The following is a 19,455-nucleotide window of genomic DNA, read 5'->3' as shown; positions in this document are numbered from 1 at the left end:
CTTTCTCTCTCTCTCTCTCTCTCTCTCTCTCTCTCTCTCTCTGTATATTATGTATTGTCTGGGAAGCCATTGTGGAGTTTGAAAAAGCAGCGGTAGTTTTTAAATGCACATGTAATACTAGCTCTAGTAGTTTTTCCAACAGAATGTAGGGGAAAAAATAAAGTCTTCAGGCAGATAGGAAAAAGGTTAACGCCTTATATTATCAAAGCAACATAATGAGCTGTTTTCACGCTTCAAAAAGGGCCCTGTTTCTAACGTAACGTTCAAAACCTTGCCGTTGATGTTGTTTTCATTGACCTTTGGTACATTATGACGTCTAGTATGTGTGCCCAGCATAAGATAGCATGTAAGTGTGTTCATGATTTTTTGTTTGTTTGTTGGATTTTTTTTTGGTGATGAACGTTTTGATTTTGTTTTGTATCCAACCCCAACCACAGGAAAACAATTCCTCACCAGCTACAAGAAACGACAAATCAAATGTGAGGCACCGTGGTGAAATCGGGCGCTCGTCAAAATAATGAAATCAAAGAAATCGGCTTTTTTTGGGTTTTGGACTATGGGAACTTTTTAAAACTATTTTCTTTTTTTGCTCAACATATTTTTAGGTCAATTTAAAAACAAATTTTTGTGTTGATCTTTTTCTGAAAAACATTGATTAGAGGCCCAGAAAAATGTAAGTTTTCAATTTCCAAGGACTCTCAGGCTATGGAAGTTACCAAACTTTGGCGGCCATTTTCTTGCAAATTTTACCTCTGACCCTGACCTCATTCAATTGCAAATATTTCGACTTCTATTCAACATTGATAGCTATTATTTTCACCAAAAGGAAGGCACATGAACAGGCTTTAAAGTGATACCAATAACCCTTTGTTCCTAATGACCAGCGCCTGATTCCACCACGTCGTGACACATGTTTCACCAAACAACGAGAGCAGCCCACACACGTATGAAATTAAAGATCTTTAGATGTTGTCTAGATCTAGAGTGTTATTAAAATCATCATTATTTCAAACTCAACAATATCTATCGTTTCGTAAAGTAGTCTCTAAAGACAGCAATTAGTTGTGAATAATATGTTGTACCCAAAGTCGTCTCCGTCTTTCCCCCCTCAGGGCCTGGTATTAGAGGGGAAGGAGGTTGGATGTCGGGGGGGGGGGGGGGGGGGCGGGGCAGCGTCAAAGCATCGGAATTGTGTCGATAGCAGCTGAAAACATTCACAGTTCTGTTGCTGTCATTATGGGGGTTTTGTCTAATTATACGACTTTGTTATATCACTAGTTATTACCACCTTTTTTATTTCCTTGATGGCGGTGCTGGTGATTTATTTGCACAAGTCACAATATTGTTGATTGATGTAATACGATGTACTGTCGTTTTAATTAAATTTTTTTATGCAATGATCCTGTGTAGATTGACGTAGCGATTACTTTCATTGCCTTGCTTTTCATATTGTTCTCTTTGACCTTTGGTATATCTGATGGAGCGTGGTGGAATCAGGTTCTCTTCAAAATAATCAAAGTGAAGAAACTTGCATTTTTCCTCAGGTTTGTGTATTTTTATAAACTTTTTGTTTTTTGGCTCAACACCTTTCACGCCCATTAAAGAACTCATTTCTGTGTGGATTTTTCTGAAAACGTTGATTAATGGCACAAAAAATGAAATTTTTCAGTTACCACGGAGTCTTTAGCTAAAGAAATAACTAATCTTTGGCAGCCATTTTCTCAATAATTTTACCTCTGAAAACAGGTGACCCCCCACCTCCTTCATTCGCAAATAACTCGAGTTGTATTCACGATAAATGGATATTTTTTTCATCCTAATAAAGACAAGTGAACAAGCTATAAGATGATACCAATAACTCTACATGCCCAAAAATTGACGAGAGCCTGATTCCACCACGTTGCCTCACATATTATTTCTAGCATGTGTACCCGGAATCAGAAAGCCTGTATATGTGTGTTTTTGATTCTTTCATTTATTCATTTAATTAATTTGTTCTTTTCTTGTTTTTCTCATTCCTTCATTTCATTCCTTCATTCATTCATTCATTCATTCATTCATTCGTTCATTCATTCGTTCATTTGTTTGATAATTTATATAGTATTTATTTATCTTATGGTAAATGATTTCATTTCGTTTAGCGTCCTTCACCTACAACAGGAAACCACAAATCAAATGTTTAACCAAAAAGTCAGAGTAGCCTACAATGTTGCAAAGGTTTAGATTCTGAGGTAGTCTCAAGTGTTATTTAACTAAATACTTTGTCAGCATTACCTATCGTTTCGTTATGTAGTTTATAAAGACAGCAGTACATTATGCGTTGTTGGAGTAGCAGCAGCAGTCCCGGCAGTACTTCAATACAGAGTTGTGGACGTAGTAGAAGAGACGAACGGCAACTCCCACCCACCTGCTCTTATTTCCTTTCGTGTTCGTCTTCGGTAAGAGACAGGGACAGTGCGGGAGACATTTTTTAAATTAGGCGTCGGTGGTGTTGATGTAGTCATAGGGGGGTTATAGAAAAAATGATTAATATGCCGGAGAAGTCTAAGCTTTGTAGGCTACCTTTCATTATTATTGAGTTTGAGTGTTATTTGAAAAAAAAGGGCGGGGACAGGGGGGAGGGGGGTAGGGGGGGATGAGATAATAGACATAAGTTGTTTTTTTGCAGCTTCTGTCCGAAACCTCTAGTCACCTTTATTTTGTTGTAAAAACGATAGGTATGCATTGGCATGCATTTCTCATTCTGTAATAGTGTAGAAGGCTACTTTCAATTTTTCAAATGCTTGCTCTTGTGTTTAAAAATAAATGTCATGTTCATAATATTATATTAATTTTCATTTTCGTATTATGTACTTTTCTACTTTCTGCAATAAACGTTTTATTTTATTTTTTTTGTATTTTAAACCCCAAAACAACCTATTGTTGGATTTTTGATTGACTAAGGCCCATAATAATAATATGTTGTTGTTGTTGTTGTTGTTGTTGTTGTTGTTGATGATGTTGTTGTTGTTGTTGTAAGAAAGTAACAAACATAAAAAAGAGGAGAAAAGGACGATAGTTGTTTGGTAGGAAAGAAGAAGCAAATCACACCAGAGCACCCACCAACCACACACGAAGACCTTTGGACACAGGTGTTGCCCAAGTATAATATGCAACAATTACTGAACAGACAGAACTCTGGAATTCTAAGGTAGCGATATGCTGGTCATGATCCCAAGAACTTACTGCTTGTGGTCATTTAAACGTTTATAGCGCAACGCATCCCCTCTGTATTCAGCCAAAGAACAGTGCTGATGTTTTGGCTTGATATATATCCATATAACACGTTGCATTGAGTCACCGTGGTTACATTAGAGGGAAAACCTTTCGGTTTAGTAAGAGTTTCACGGCACTTGAAACCCAATAAGGTCATATAAGTGCCGAAGATTAGAAGTGTTAGAAGAGAGTAACAAACATAAAACAGAAAGAGGAGAGATCAGGACGATAGATGTTTTATAGGAAAGAAGGAGCAAGCCAAACCAGAGCACCCACCAGCCAACCACAGCGCTACGTTTTGATGATCCAAGCTTCGCCTCCCGAGACCATTTTTAGTTTATCATCAACACAAAAATTCTCATGAAGCCAACAAACACGTCATTTTCATACAGTTCCTACAAACACGTCATTATTCACACAGTACAAAGGTAAAAACAAACACGCCATTTTCACACGGTACACACACACACACACACACACACACACACACACACACACACACACACACACAAACACACAAACACACACACACACACACTAACTCAAACACGTCACTTTCAAAGTCACATTTTATTATTCTACGTCTATTCATCTTGCCAATGGTATCAAAGTTCAAACAGGATAATAATAATAATAATATTATTATTAACAGTACATTCAAAGGGAAACAAAAACGGTCCCCTTTCCAAATATGTCATAACATCGTTGCAAAATCATAAACGCCTTCACGACAAGCCCCCCCCCCCCCCCCCCCCCCGATTGCCAGCTAATAAATTGGCCCGTCAACACATACAGCATCAATAATAACAATAATATTATATGTAACAATATGCCATAAGAAACGACTGCCTCTCCATTCACACAGTACGAAAGTTGTGATCAAATACATTGTAAATCGCACACAGTAGCCTACCACTTTCCCGTAGGGATATGGGCTGCATAACATATCGCTACCTCAGAATTACAAAGTTCTTTTTTTTCATAAGAGTTTTACGGCACTTGCAACACAACAAGGTCATATAAGTGTCGAAGATTAGAGGTGTTACAGGGTGAATACAACAAGGAGGAGGGGAGATAAAGACGATAGATGTTTGATAGCAAAGAAGGAGCAAACTACACCAGAGCACCCTCCAACCACCCACTTACAAAGTTCTATCTGACAATTTTTTGCCGTTATGAGTTACTATGGCCATGATGTCAGAAAGCAATAAATGCTCTGCCTACTCTATATTTTTTTTTTTTCAAGATATGCAAAGAATCACATTCGGAAAAGCTTTACAGATAGTGAACTTAACAAAATTTTGACATCAAATGTCTCAAAATTAGGTATTGAACAGACAGATCTGTCTAATTCTGAGGTAGCGAAATGCAATCTATGATTGGTCACTTTTAAGCACAAGGGGACTATCCGGAAAAATGCTGTTTTGAGAAAATCGAAGGTATATTTTTTGGACCCTTGTTCACTTTCTTTAAAAGGCTAGGAGAGTTTTCTATATAACAAAACAAATATGCACATCAATGAACCAAACTTCTCCTCTACGTAGGGCAATGTCCACTTTTGGTGTAGGTCAAGATTTCCGTAAACTCTCGAAATCTGGGTTAGCCCGCTTGTCCTTGAAAGCGACCGATTATTATCACCAGTGTTCTGCGTGGTGGCTGTACTGAATAAAGGCCGACAGAGGCGTCAAGAGACATGCAGAATGAACAATGAGTGAGCATATTAGGAATGATACCATTCGTACCAAATTACTAGACTGTGCCACAGCTTCCAAACAAATCCTACCCCATCGCCCCCCCCCCCAAGCCAAAACCTCAACACACGCACTAATAGACTCACGTATGCATGCACTCACACATGCATGCAGGCACGCACACACGCACACACGCACACACACACACACACAAGCACCACCCCCCTCCAAACTGTCAAATCAAATCGCAGAATCGTCAATCATCCAGGACAAGCAGGGAACACTACAAGTACAACCATAGCCCCATTAGCCTACTTCAAGAAGAAATTATCTTTTGAATTTAAAAAAAGACAGAAAAGAAAAAAAGTAGAAAGAGCAAACAGCATAATATACATATGCCACCGCATCAGCCAACCACCATTTCGGGTGAAAGACAAGGTGATGGACGGATGAATGGTAGGCCTATATATATATATATATATATATATATATATATATATATATATATATCATATATAATATATATTAAAAAGCGGGTAGAAAAAGAACAGGGAGCTACCAAAAAAAAAAAACCCAACAAAAAACACTCGCCAATCACCCGCTGTTAATTAACAGAGAATAAGCTAGACAAAACATGTGACACTGTCATTCATTACCCAGCTGAAAGCTGGACAGAAAAGAGAAAGTTGCATCTTGAGCAAACAAGACAGAGGGCATTGAGGTCAGAGAAAAGTGGGAAAGGGAGGGGGGGATAGGGTGGGGGTCAGATGAAAAATAAATATGACAAGAAATCCAACATTGTGGAGAAAGAGATGGGTGGGCAGAAAGCAAAGGGCTTACTTGAATGTGTTTTTTTCACACACTGGCACCGTTCTGGAACTTTTACATTTCAAACCAAACAGTTCATCAGTAAACAGTCCATAATATTATGCACCAGCATCAAAACTAACCTCTGATTTTTATTATTTTAAAGGTCTTCTGTTCTACTAAACACAAGATAGGCATCTCTGAAAGTGGCTGTTGAAATGTGCAAACTGTTTCTTTCAATGAAAAGAAAGTACAGATCAAACTATAATTTTTGCGTTATAAGTTGTTAATGTATTTCAGTATTGGTAAGTGTTTTATGACACTTGCAACACAATAAGGTCATATGAATATAAATGCCAAAAATCAGGGGTGTTACAAGAGAGTAATAACATAAAAAAGAAGGAGGGGAGATAAAAATGATAGGTGTTTGATAGGAAAGAAGAAGCAAACCACACCACAGCACCTGCCAACTACCCAGTTAGTTATGACAGTAGAAGGTCTACCACAGCATAACAGTTCAACATTTACCTTTCCCTCTTTGAAACATTCACCTGATTACTACAACAAGAGCACTTGCTGATAAGGACAAAATTCACTGCCACATCAACAGCAAAAATAAATCAGAAAAAAAAAATTAATAAAAGAGAACAGCAATCTTCATCATTATCATTGACCTCACAAAAACCTGTCAGTAAACTTACAGTAAGGAAAACACCACAAAATTTGCAAAGTGCTTGATTGTATAAAATAGGATTTAAACTAAAGCTGAACAAAAAAATGTAGAAGCCAGTAGCAAAAAACTGTCAGTTTCTTGTTCTATAAAAAAACAAAAACAAAAACAGATTACCCTAAAGCTTTCGTTGTTGTTTGTCTGCTTGAGTAAAGAGAAGCATATCGGCACAATAATGGTCATTTAGTGCTGCGAAAAAGTAAGACAAGAGAGACAGACAGAAACAACAGAGGGAAAGTAAAGAAGTAGGACTTACCAGTGGTATTCTCTAACAACCCACCCACGCACGTGCACGCACACACACGCACGCACGCACACACACACACACACACACACACAAAACAAACATGTACATACATACACAAAAGCACCCCCCACCCCACATACACAACCCCCTCCCCCCACACACACACATCAAACACACACAACAAGCACACAAAATGTCAAATAATGATCATAGAAGGCAAAACACAGAGTAAATACGGACATCACTCGTAAATGAATATAATGCACACAATTTAAAGAAAACAATTTGTACAAGAAAGAAGAGGTAAAAACAATAAACTAAAGCTCACTTCACTTTTAAGGCTCCAAAATCAAAAATCAAAACAAGAAACAAGCGAATATTACACACATTCACATGCTGTCTATTCAAGTTTGGTCAATGGCAGTTTCTGTTTTAACCAAAAAAAACCCAACCCCTAGACGAGGGAGAGGGAGAGGGACAGGAGAGAGGGTTCTGGGTGGGGGTGAAGGTTTCGCGTAGCCACTTGTTGTGTCTCTGCTAGTTTTTAAAAAGTTTTAGTAGAGGTCTTACGGCACTTGCAAAACAATAAGGTCATATAAGTGTCAAAGACTAGAGGTGTAACAAGAGAATAACAAACACAAAAAAAAGGGGGAGAGACAAAGACGATAGACGTTTGACAGGAAAGAAGGAGCAAACCACGCCGGAGCACATGCCAACCACCCATTGTTGTGTCTGCGCATTAACGGTTCGGGGATAAGTCTTATAAGACATTCAAATGTTCACGGATCAAATAGACTCGCTCAGCAACAACAGACTTCGATATAGAAAGATATATAATCCTCTGTTGTTGAAGCTGATGTTGAGTAAAGGGAAGCCCATAGACACAATAATAATGGTCATTTAGTGCAGGAGGAAAAGTAAGACAGACAGACAGACAGACAGACAGACATAAACAACAGAGGGACAGTTGAGAGGTAGGGTCTAGCAGTGGCACCCTCCAACCACTCACACACACAGTCTCCTGATCAAGTAACAATTGTCACGCAAGAATTTGGGTTGGGCCTCACTTGGTTGATATTATGCAAGACTACGACATAGTTGGTCCTTGTTCCAATCTCTGACATATTTCATTCTAGAATATGGGTTGCATGGGGATTTTTTATTCCTAGGCCCCCCAAACTCATCGAAACAATACTCCGACTCCCATTTTCCCTCTTAAGACACCTTTTCTAGAGACATTTTATGAAATTTAAGAGAGACTATGAATTACGTATAGTCTACCCAACAACTACTACTGAGAAAGAACAGTCAAACCAGAATAGTCACTGCCATTGTACACACAGGGTTCCCACACATCAGGGGGGAAAGCATTTCCCGTCTTTTTCCAGGCTTGCTCCTGGATTTTCCAACCATTTTCAATGTGATTTTTAAGTTTAATTGTGAGGCGTCATAATGAAATCAGGCGCTCGTCAAAATAATCAAATGGAAGAAATCTGCATTTTTCGACCAGTTTGGATGTTTTTGGGGGTTTTTTTGGCTCAACACCTTGTACGTCAATTCAAAAACATTCTTATTTGTGTATTTTAAAGGAAAACGTTGGATAAAGGCACAACAAAAGTGAATTTGCAGTTTTTAAAGACTCTTGTATGGAAGTCACTAAACTTTGGCGGCCACTTTCTCACTAATTGATGATACCAATAACTAAAAAATTGACGAGCGCCTGCCTCCACCACGTTGTGACACATTTGACTTTTTTTTAAGGATATGGGAGCTAGGAAGTGGAAGTGAAGAGAATGCAAGATAAAGATCGTACCATGGTCATGGACTGTCCTTTTATTCGGGGTGTCAGTGTCAAGGACAGGGGTTATTGGATAAATAAACAAAGGGGAGGGGAGGAGGGGGGGAGTTACTTTATTGGCTGTGAGCTTGATTCTTTCAAAAACAAAAGAAATTCTCGGCTCTTTCTCCTTTTCCCGGTTGAGTGGGAACCCTGTTCACATTACACATTAACCCCCCCCCCAAAAAACCCCCAAAACAAACAAAAAAGCAACCAGCAAAAAGAAATGGTTAATCACCATGGACATTACATCTTACCTGAGTGGCAGAAAACCTCCCAAAAAAACAAAAACAAAAACAAAATTGTCCAGTCTCTTCCAACAACCATACTCTCATTAAATTCTTCTTGACCTGATCATAAAGCATTAGCATCTCTCTAAAGTTCTCTTTAAAAACGAAATCGATGCCATTTGGAATGTTGCAGGTTTACAGTAGTAGATACTCACATGTTGTATACACACAGGTGTTAGAAAAAAACAACCAAAAAAACCACCCAAAAGAAAGAGAATATCAATATTAAGTACAACAGCATTTACTATAGCTTGCTCACTTTCGTCTGACAGTGGTGAAAGCTAGACAAAACCAAACTGCTCTATTTCATCTTCTCAGATCTTTGCATATGGGTGTAAAAGTTGGATGACAAACAGAATCTAAAAGGTCATGGCAAACTAAGGTTCCGAAACGTTTTCTTTGATGTTACCCTATAGCAAATTTTTTATAAATAAATAAGGAATTTACCTTATTTACACTTAAAACAATGGAAAGTTCAACCTATTTTCATGAAAACTACAGTTAAAACTGTGCCTAAGATACATGGTCCAACAGACGGGTGAGTATACCTTTTGAGACTCACACGGAGACGTCTAGACAGTAGTACGATGCAATCTACAAGCACACACTGAAATGTGGGGGCTGGGTGGTGTCGCTGTCTCAAAATGAGCAATTTGTTGGTTAGGTTACGGTAAATAATTTATTTTAGTGTTCCTGTGTATGCAAGAAAAGAGCAATTTTTAATATAGGGCCACAAAAAAGAACTTTTTTATCACTGGATCAAGATTTTAAAAATATAATTTTTTGTAACAGCAGCATGCCTGCAGAAGTGACATACAAAGTCTAGTGGGCATTGGTAAATAAAATTAATTAAGGAGATACATTTTTTAAAAACAAATTGTGGAATGGTACAGGACTAACGCCCCTGTGAACACTATTATGTATTTAAGAGGGGGGACCTCCCAGTTCAACGTCCATCTCTGAAAGGACAGAGCCAAATGGGAAATTCACGTAAAGCGCTTTTCCTATAGACACAACATCGGACCAAACTGACACTCTAACCCCTGAATTTGCAATCTCATGATTACGAGTCGGGTAATTACAACTTTTTAAACGTGCGCGGACAGATGAAAGTGAACAAGCTACAGAGAGAGAGACAACTTCAGCTCGAATACATGTTCAGACCATGTGCAGTCCCGAGGCTGCGTGTAGTGTTCATTCCCTGAGGCAGAAGCATTTCCCGATCTTCTATAAAAACTCTGCAGACAGGGACTTTTTTCCCCTAGATGTTCTTGACAACTAGAGGTGGGCAAAATCCAGATAAACTATCCGGATAACCAGATAATTCTCAATGAAACATTATCCGAATTCAGACTCTTAACTCTCTTTCCTGACCCGTCTGCCGAAGTGGGTGCACCCATTTGTGGAAACGGTTCTAACCTTCTTGTCGATTTAGTTCTAACCAATTTGCCGAAGTGATTCATAACATTATATTTTGTCGAAGAGGTGCACTTACATATTATCCGGATATTGCTAAAGTGACTCATTGCCCAGCCCTATTGACATCAGCGTCATAGATTGAACTACTGAAATCTTGCAAAAATAAAAGTTCACTTTAACATTATAATAATTGCATTTATATTCACGTATATCCAAGCTCTACAGCATGCTGTATGCACTTAGCAGTTTGAGTAGGTGTTTTACGGCACTATCCACTCAATTTTGGTCATGTAAGTGCCTTACAACTATTATTACATGGGAACAATAAAAAAAAACCCCCAACAACAGCATAAACATGCCAAGATTTACAGAATGTGAGTGATGTCATGTTCATTCATCATAATCAAGAGACCTTATCGTTACATGCATGTATATATATATATATATATATAAGTGACTCACTGTACAGCATTATATTATTTCTTTGATCACTTACGAAACAACGATCAACGTCTCCACCCTCGACATCGAAAGAAAAACACCAAACAAAACTGTTGTATAATGCCAGGAAGACCAACAAAAAAAAAAAATCACACGTTAAGCAAACAGGGTGGACAAAACAGACACTAATGAATTGTGTTAGAGCTTAAAAAAAAATCAAGTAGAAAAAAAGCAACCCCCAAAAAAACCCCCCAAAAAACTAAACAAGCCAAACACAAGGGCACATTTTCTCCCCTACACTAACACATCGCATTCTTCAAACTTTGAACACTACTGGATCACGCTAGCAACAAACAATATTGAGCATTTAGACTTATGAATAAACAAACAAACAAATAAAAACAATTGTTAAGAAAGCACATGAAATAACCAAGAGGATTAGACTTTTTTATACTCCCACTTAATGCCGGACAGGTCACGGAAATCCCTGCTTCTGTTGTCAAGAACTCGCGGGTGACATATGCGTCAATTTTTTGGGCATACGGAGTAGATGGAATCATCTTAACGCCTGTCCATTTTCCTTGTTTTGAGTGAAAATAATATCCATCTATGTTGAATAGAAGTCGAGGTAAAATTAGCGGGAAAATGGCCGCCAAAGTTGAGTTATTTCTTTAGTTTGAGAGTCTGTGGAAACTTACAATTTACATCTTTTATGCCTTTAATCAACGTTTTTCAGTAGAATCCACACAGAAATGCATTCTTTAAAGGGCATGAAAGGAGTTGCGCCAAAAAAACAAAACTTCAATAAAGATTTCCAAACCTCAGGAAAATGCCAGTTTCTTGACTTTCACTATTTTGACGAGCGCCTGATTTCATCAAGCTACCTCACATGTGTCATGATGCAGTGGAATAAGGTGCACGTCAAGTATTGGTCATTTGCAGTTCATGGTAGAATTAAAAAGCTTCATTTGCCTTGCTTTCGATGAGAAAAATACCCATTTATCTTGAATAGAAGTTGTGATATTTGCTATTGAAGGAGGTGGGGGTGGGTAGCTTGGTTTCAAAGGGTAAAATTAGTGAGAAAATGGACGCCAAAGTTGGGTTACTTTTATAGATTGAGAGTCCATGAAAGCCGAAAATTTTCATATTTTGTGCCATTAGTCAAAGTTTTCCAGAACAATTCACTTAGAAATGTGTTTTTTGATGGAGATAAAAGGTGTTGGGCCAAAAGACAAAAACTCCATTAAAAAGGTGTAACTGGAGGAAAACTGCCTATTCCTTCGATTTCATTATTTTGACGAGCGCCTGATTTCACCACAATGTCTCACATATCAATATATGTATATATATATAAAAGTCCTTGCCACTGCGGCTGATGTCAAGAACTCGTTGGCGATATATTATAAGTCCTCACCACCCAGTTCTCCATTATTTTACACTTTACACACTGACAAAACACATTACACAGACTCACAGACACCCCACACAGCGTTTTAAAAAAATTTTCCGTCAAATTTTCCGGCACTTGCAACAAAATGAGGTCGTATAAGTGCCAAAGAGTAGAGGAGTAACGCAAGAGTAACAAACAAACAAAAATGGAGGAGGAAAGATCAGGACGATATATGTTTTAGTTTTAGTAAGTGTTTTACGGCACTTGCAATACAATAAGGTCATATACACTATATGTTAGATAAGAAAGAAGGAGCAAACCCCACCAGAGCATCCGTCAACTGTCTACCCACAGTGTGTCATTCCACAATTTGTGCAGCACAACCCCCCCACCCCACCCCACCCCCTCCTCCCAACAACATCAAGACGAGTGAAAGACTTCCAAGAGCAAAACCCAAGACAGGAGTATTTTCTGCCTCAGTCTTTCAAGACACATGATCATACCCAGGACAGAAGACAGCTCATAACTGCGGTAATGTTTCACATCACATAATGAGATGAATAAAGATTGTCATAATGTCGGTACAATTGGTAAAAAGAATGAAACAGTTTTTTCTCCCCCCTGCAAAGTTTTGCTCTCTGAGCTAGATACATTTATTCAAAACAGCCTACCAGCGACATAAAGCCCTCAATTCTCATTCAAAGAATGAAACATTAATCGTTTTTCTCTCTCCCGTAAAATTTTGATTTTCCAAAATGTCGCTTAGCGGGTTTTGCATCTCACCCCTCATATACACATCTTGACCCTTATACAACAGGTGTACTTCGTCAAATCTGACTGACAAGTCACCACGATAAAATTGAAAGCATTGGAAATTTGTGTGTGTGTGCCTAAAGAAAGGTACCAAAAGTCCCCAGACCATTCTGAGCTACAGGCTGATAATAACAAAAAATAGCTCTTTTGACCTATATGTGTTTCCATAAAAAAAAGATACTTCCACCATTTTTTAACAATGTGGTAAAAGTAAAAGGGTTTTCATTGATTTGACTTCGAAATATTTTATTTTGAATAATTTTGAGACTAGGGTATTTTTTGAAGAGATAAAGAAAACTGCTTTTAAAAGGTGTTAAAATCTATTCTTGAAGCATGTTTTCTCTTCCCCACTATGTTTCACCATTCTAATCATAATATAAATGCCAAATTGGAAATGAATTTTCCAAGAATAAAAGTTTTGGTCATTTGGAGTTAATGGTAGAATTGAATCATCGCCTTTTTTCAAATTTGTAAGTGTCCTAAGCTTAAAAGCTAATTTTCTCCAAATTAGATCTTTATACCCTACCTCACAAAATATGCAATATCTCAAAAACTACTTAAGATATCTCAAAAATTAAAAACAACTGTGTTCAGCATTGAATTTCCCATTAGGAAAGGTACAACCCTTAAGTCAAAATGGTCAAAATCCGACTTTCGGTACCTTTCTTTAGGCACACACACATTTGTTCGTTCGTGTGGATGGACGTCGCTCGATGAGACATAGCATGAAACAATGTGAGTCAGGGAAACAAATACATCATCAGCTGGGAGCCAGAAGTGACTATGCTAATTTGTGCCAGAATTAAAGTTTGAGTTGTAGGTAAAGAGAAGCACATCGACACAATATAGCGGTCAATTAGTGCAGGGAAGAAGTAGAACGGACAGACAGAAACAACACGGGGAAAGAAAAGAAGCGGGATGACATTCCACTTCATCCGTAAAAATCAAGCAAATCCACCCACTAGTTTTCAATTTGTCAAAAGGGCCATTCCCGGAGCGTCTATAGGGCCTACTTATTTGTTTTTCTATCACACCCTATTATAAAAAGCTGCTTTACATTTGTGTCATGACGCGGTGGAATCAGGCGCTCGTCAATATTTGGGCATATGACATTATTGGTATCATCTTAAAGCCCGTTTATTTGCCTTGCTTTTGGTGAAAAAAATATCCATCTCTGTTGAATAGAAGTCGAGACATTTGTGAAAGAAGAAGGTTGGGGTCACTTGCTTTAAGATGTAAAAATAGTTTTAAAAAATGGCCGTCAAAGATAACTTATTTCCTTAGCTCGAAAGTCCATAAAAACGGAAAATTTACATGTTTTGTGCCTTTAATCAACGTTTTTTCAGTAAAATCCACACAGAAATGTGTTCTTCAATGGCCACGAAAGGTGTTGAGCCAAAAAACGAAAGTTGGATAAAAATTCACAAACCTGCTGAAAAATGCCAGTTTCTTCACTTTGATTATTTTGACGAGCGCCTGATTTCACAATGCTGCCTAATATTTAACAAGAAGACTAATTAGGATATACTGCTGTCCTTATGTTTGTTTGTTTGCATGCAGAGAAAAACATTGACACAATGATGGTCATTTACAGCTGGGAAAAAATAAGACAGACAGACAGAAAAATGAGGGAAAGTAAAGAAATAGGATCTACCAGTGGCGCCCTCTAACCACCTCGACCCCGCTCTGACGACTACCTGTATTTGACAAACACCTATACAAATGGCCACTTGTATAAGACAATCACCTATACAAATGGACACTTGTATAAGACAATCACTTATACAAATGGACACTTGTATAAGACAATCACCCATACAAACAGCTACCTGTATAAGACAATCACTAGTACAAATGGCCACCTGTATAAGACAATCACATATACAAATGGCCACTTGTACAAGACAATCACCTGTACAAACGATAGCTTCCCATTTCACCTCTAGCAATTTTTTTCCTTTCTCTTTATATTATAATGACACAGTGTAAGATGGCCACCTGTCTAAGACAACCACTTTTCTCTCCGACAATAGGCGGTCGCCTTAGACGAAGACAGTTTCGACTGTAGTCATCTCTCGCTCTCAGCCGATGATAAAAAGGCACTGGTTACATTATAACCATCTTTACTTGAAAATGGCACTGATTTCAATCAGCTCCGTACAATGGATAACGACAGAATAATAAAAAATACTTCCGAGAGTAAGGAAAAAAAAACCCTCAACAAATTTAGTAGTGTAAACCACTGGAGAAGGCAAAACAATAAAAAAAAAAAAGAAACACATGAGTCATTTTCAACGAAAAGAGAACAGTTTACAGAAAGAAAGAGAAAAAAAATCCCCACAACAAGAGACTTTGAAAGGTTGTCTAGTTTTAGTAAGTTTTATACGTCGCTTGCAACACAATTAGGTCATATAAGTGAGAAAGATTTAGTTGTGTAACAAAAGAGTAACATACACAAAAAGGAGGAGAGATAAAGACAATAGATGTTTGATAGGAAAGAAGGAGCCAACCACACCAGAGCACCCGCCAACCACCCATATAAGAAGTAATTTCTATCAATATTCTTATAAAAATCAATATTCGTGAGGACAGGAAAAAAATAGGAAGGAGAGTAAGAGAGAGGAAGAAAAAACAAGAACAAAAATGACAACTCAGAGGGAAAGAATATTTTTCCCCACTAATCACCAAGATATGCAACATCTTAGTTTTAGGAAGAGTTTTGCGGCACTTGCAACACAATAAGGTCATTTAAGTGCCGAAGATGAGAGGTGTTACAAGAGAGTAACAAACATAAAAAAGAAGGAGGAGAGATAAAGACAATAGATGTTTGATAGGAAAGAAGAAGCAAACCACACCAGAGCACCCACCAACCACCCATATGTAACATCTGTCCGTAGACTGGAGGGAAAAATTACAAGAACAATCACATCAGCTTGTTTCTTTGTATGTTTGTTTGTTTGTTTGTTTGAGCTATGCAGAAATAACAAATGGACACAAAAGAAAAAGATAAAACACCCACCAGCCATCCACAATACCCACTTGTAAACTAATCTAAAAAGCTTGACGCTGACATGACGCACACAGCTCACACTACGCCGGCAACACAGGAAAACTTGATTAACCCTATCCGTACATCGTGTTTTACTATCGTAGCCATACGACCTGGGGAACTCTGTGCTGTGCCACCACTTTCAAAAGAGGAAATTTACTTGTACGCTTTGCATAGTGGTCTGTCAAAATGACTTTTTGAGAAATACAGACATTTTCAAAGAGATCTTCGCACTAGAAGTATTCTAAAATGTGAAGAATACAACCTCTGGAGTACAAAATGACTCCACGGCATACGGAGAGGGTTAAAAAAAAATCTGTACGTCTGCAATCAATTAAAGCTTTAGCTTGACAAATAAGTCATTGACAAATATTCTTAAACTTTAAGATAGAAATGGTCGCTTTTAAGGACAAATGGGCGACCCCAGATTTCGGGGGTTTCAAGAAATCTTGACCTACATCAAAAGAAGGCATTGCCCTACCTATAGGAGAAGTTTGGTTTCGTTGGTGTGTATATTTGTTTGGTTATTGTGAAAACTCAACTTGTCCTTTAAAGAAACTGAACATGGGGCAAAAACGTTACCTTCGATTTTCTCAAAACAGCATTTTTCGGGATAGCCCCCTTGTGCTTAAAAGCAACCAAATAAATGAACTTGTAGTGGACTTGATCAAGTTAGAAAAAAAAATATATGTTGGACTTGATCAAGTTAGAAAAAAAAATATTTGTCCACCATCAAATAAAGCGTAAACTTGACAAATAAGTCATAGTAAAATATATTTAAACCTTTAGAAATAAACTTGCACTGGAAAATAAGTACAATGTACATAGAAACTAATCAGGAAAAAAAACCCCCAAACCCAAACAATAAGTCTTTGGCAAGAAAAAATTGTATAGGTGTGTCATTTGTTTGTTTTAGTAGAGGTTTTACAGCGCTCGCAACTGCATAAGGTCTTATGAGCGCCAGAAGATTAGATGTGTTACAAGAGAGTAACAAACATAAAAAAGAAGGAGGGGAAATAAGGACGATAGATCTATGTTTGATAGGAAAAAAGAAGCAAACCACAACAGAGCACCCGCCAACCACCCACTAGGTGTGTCAGATACGGTGTTCTTGTGTAAGTGTTCCATTTGGTAAGAGTTTACGGCACTTACAACAAAATTAGGGCATATATAAGTGACGAAGACTTGAGCTGTTACAAGAGAGTAACAAGCAAACACAAAAAAGAAGGAGGAGAGATATGAATGTTAGACGTTTGAAAGAAAAGATGAAGCAAACCACACCAGAGCAACTGCCGACCACCCATTTTGTGTGAGCGTGTACACTACTTTAACAATGACTGACTCGTTTGTTTTAGTAAGGTTTTAAGGCGCTCGCAACTGCATAAGGTCAAATGAGAGCAAAGGGGTGGATGTCAGCAGAAAAGTCCAAACGGGGAATCGGGCTTTCTCTGCTCACCTCTCTAGTCTCAGCAGCACAATGTCTGTTTCGACTATCAAGGCACCCCAGAAATAGCAGTTCACAAGAGAGTGACAAACACACAACAGAAGTAGAGGAAAAAATAAGGATAGTAAGGACTATTAGGAAAGAATCGGCAGCAGTTTCCCCAATGTTGTTTCGGCACAGTATGAACACGACATTGATAAGTCAGCCCATTTACAATTCTACTGTGCATAAGAACATGTTAATATCCCCCTTTGGGAATGGCTGAAAGACAGCTTCAGTCAGTAGCACTGCCCCAGGGGGTGGTCAGATGTTTGAAAGAAAAGATGAAGCAAACCACAGCAGAGCACCCGCCGACCACACGCCTTGTGTGAGTGTGTACACTACAGTAGCAACAACTGACTTGACAGCTGAGCCCAACACAAGCAAGACACCCACAAGTCTGGCGAGAGCGAGAATCTCCTCGTCAAGACAACACCATCAGTAACTTAGCGATAATCACACCAGTCTTTGGTCTCTCTCTCTCTCTCTCTGCCCCACGAGAGACAAACAAAAATCATCTTGAGAACATGAACAAAAATCACACTGTGCAAAAAACACAAATCATTAGAGGAGTAGCAAAGCAGATTGGTCCACGTTTAGAAAAAAACCACAAAAACGCACAAGCAGAGAAGAGCCTGTGTATGGGTAGTCTGTCTGCTGTCCGCTTCATGCAGAGCCGCTACACACTCACAAGCTGTTGTGGTGTCTCGGACGAAACTTGAAAAAAAAGTCTTCGAGTTTTGAGTACCACGTCCGAACCAATGCACTCAGTTGTTGTACCGTTACATCAGAATCAATTACAGGGTGCGTCTCTAATATGGTGGGGTACGTGGTGGGATGTGTGGTGGGACGAGTAAAATGTATGTGATGGGCGCAACCATTACAGGAAATCATGCTCAAACGGATGACCCAAAACCCAACAAAATAAAACTAACCAAAAAAAAAAACCCAACAAAAAAACAAAAAAACCCAACCCCTCACATTATGTGCAGAGAACACAAAGCACACCAGCCAGTCACAAATGTCAACAAAGTTTTGACAACTTTGAAACCAATTACTAGTTGGCCCACTCAAAGCCAACGAGGTTCAGACACTATGCACAAAGCTGTCAACTCTCCCCCCCCCCTCCCCTCCCCAAAAAAATCCACATGTACATGTTTTTACCCCCTCCATCGACACAATTTAGATGGCGTAGGAGGGGTAGCTTCTGACCTGCCCGTCACGGCCAATCCGGGTTGAGAGAGAGAGATATAACATCTAAGCAAACAGACCAAGATACTCGATTATAAAAATTTATCCCCATTTAAGGAATCGATTCTCCACTCATGAATCAAACTCGCATCCCCTGCATGCATGCCACAACAAAGCGCCTAACTGCTACACCAAAGAGTTCTCAACTCTCCTGTTCGTCACATCAACAAGTCTCTGGACCCAGCAAAGTTCCCCCTCCCCCCACACACACACACACAAACACACGGTGTGGCTGCCTTTCCTACAAGGTGTTGGTTTGGTTACAGCAAACCCGGAGTCTGTCGCGACATTCAGGTTGGGAATATCTGGATCCAAGCACGCCTTCACCGTACCGATCGTAGAAGCAGCCGGGGAACAAGATTTAAAACTTCAAACCTTAATTGACAAATATTATTATATACGAGAAGCTTGTAGACAAAATGAGCGATTTTTCCCAATCCACGAATGGAGAAGTTGGCAGAAAACAGACACACCAAATTTGTAGATTTTAGACCGATTCCATTTCCACCGAGCTAAGTTTAACATATCCTTTATGATTTCATGAAATAAGTTGTACAAACCCAACCTATAAATTTGGCCCATCTATCTATGCCAATAGGGTTAAAATCCTGAGAAGTCACTCATTTTGTCAGCACGGCTCAAGACATGTCACGAATCTAAGTCTGTGGACACAGAAGCTGTCGCCACACAGAGTGAACAATCCATGCAAGAATGGACAGAGTGAACAAAGGCTCCTATCCATGCAAGAATTG

General features: G+C 38.7%; 1 protein-coding gene across 1 annotated transcript in view; it reads left to right on the top strand.

Annotated features, from left to right (window-relative positions):
• Positions 1 to 19,427, top strand: part of LOC101862800 (NUAK family SNF1-like kinase 2) — a 22,731-nt gene extending 3,304 nt beyond the window's left edge. Inside the window, exon 2 of the mRNA XM_035969980.1 lies at positions 19,336 to 19,427. Within this exon, the coding sequence (XP_035825873.1) occupies positions 19,336 to 19,427 (92 nt within the window). The remainder of the gene's footprint in view (positions 1 to 19,335) is intronic.
• The last annotated feature ends 28 nt before the right edge of the window (positions 19,428 to 19,455 follow it).

The sequence above is a fragment of the Aplysia californica genome, unplaced genomic scaffold, assembly GCF_000002075.1.
Source record: "Aplysia californica isolate F4 #8 unplaced genomic scaffold, AplCal3.0 scaffold00203, whole genome shotgun sequence".
NCBI classification, from domain to species: Eukaryota; Metazoa; Mollusca; class Gastropoda; order Aplysiida; family Aplysiidae; genus Aplysia; species Aplysia californica.
This window is presented reverse-complemented; position numbering and strand designations above follow the sequence as displayed.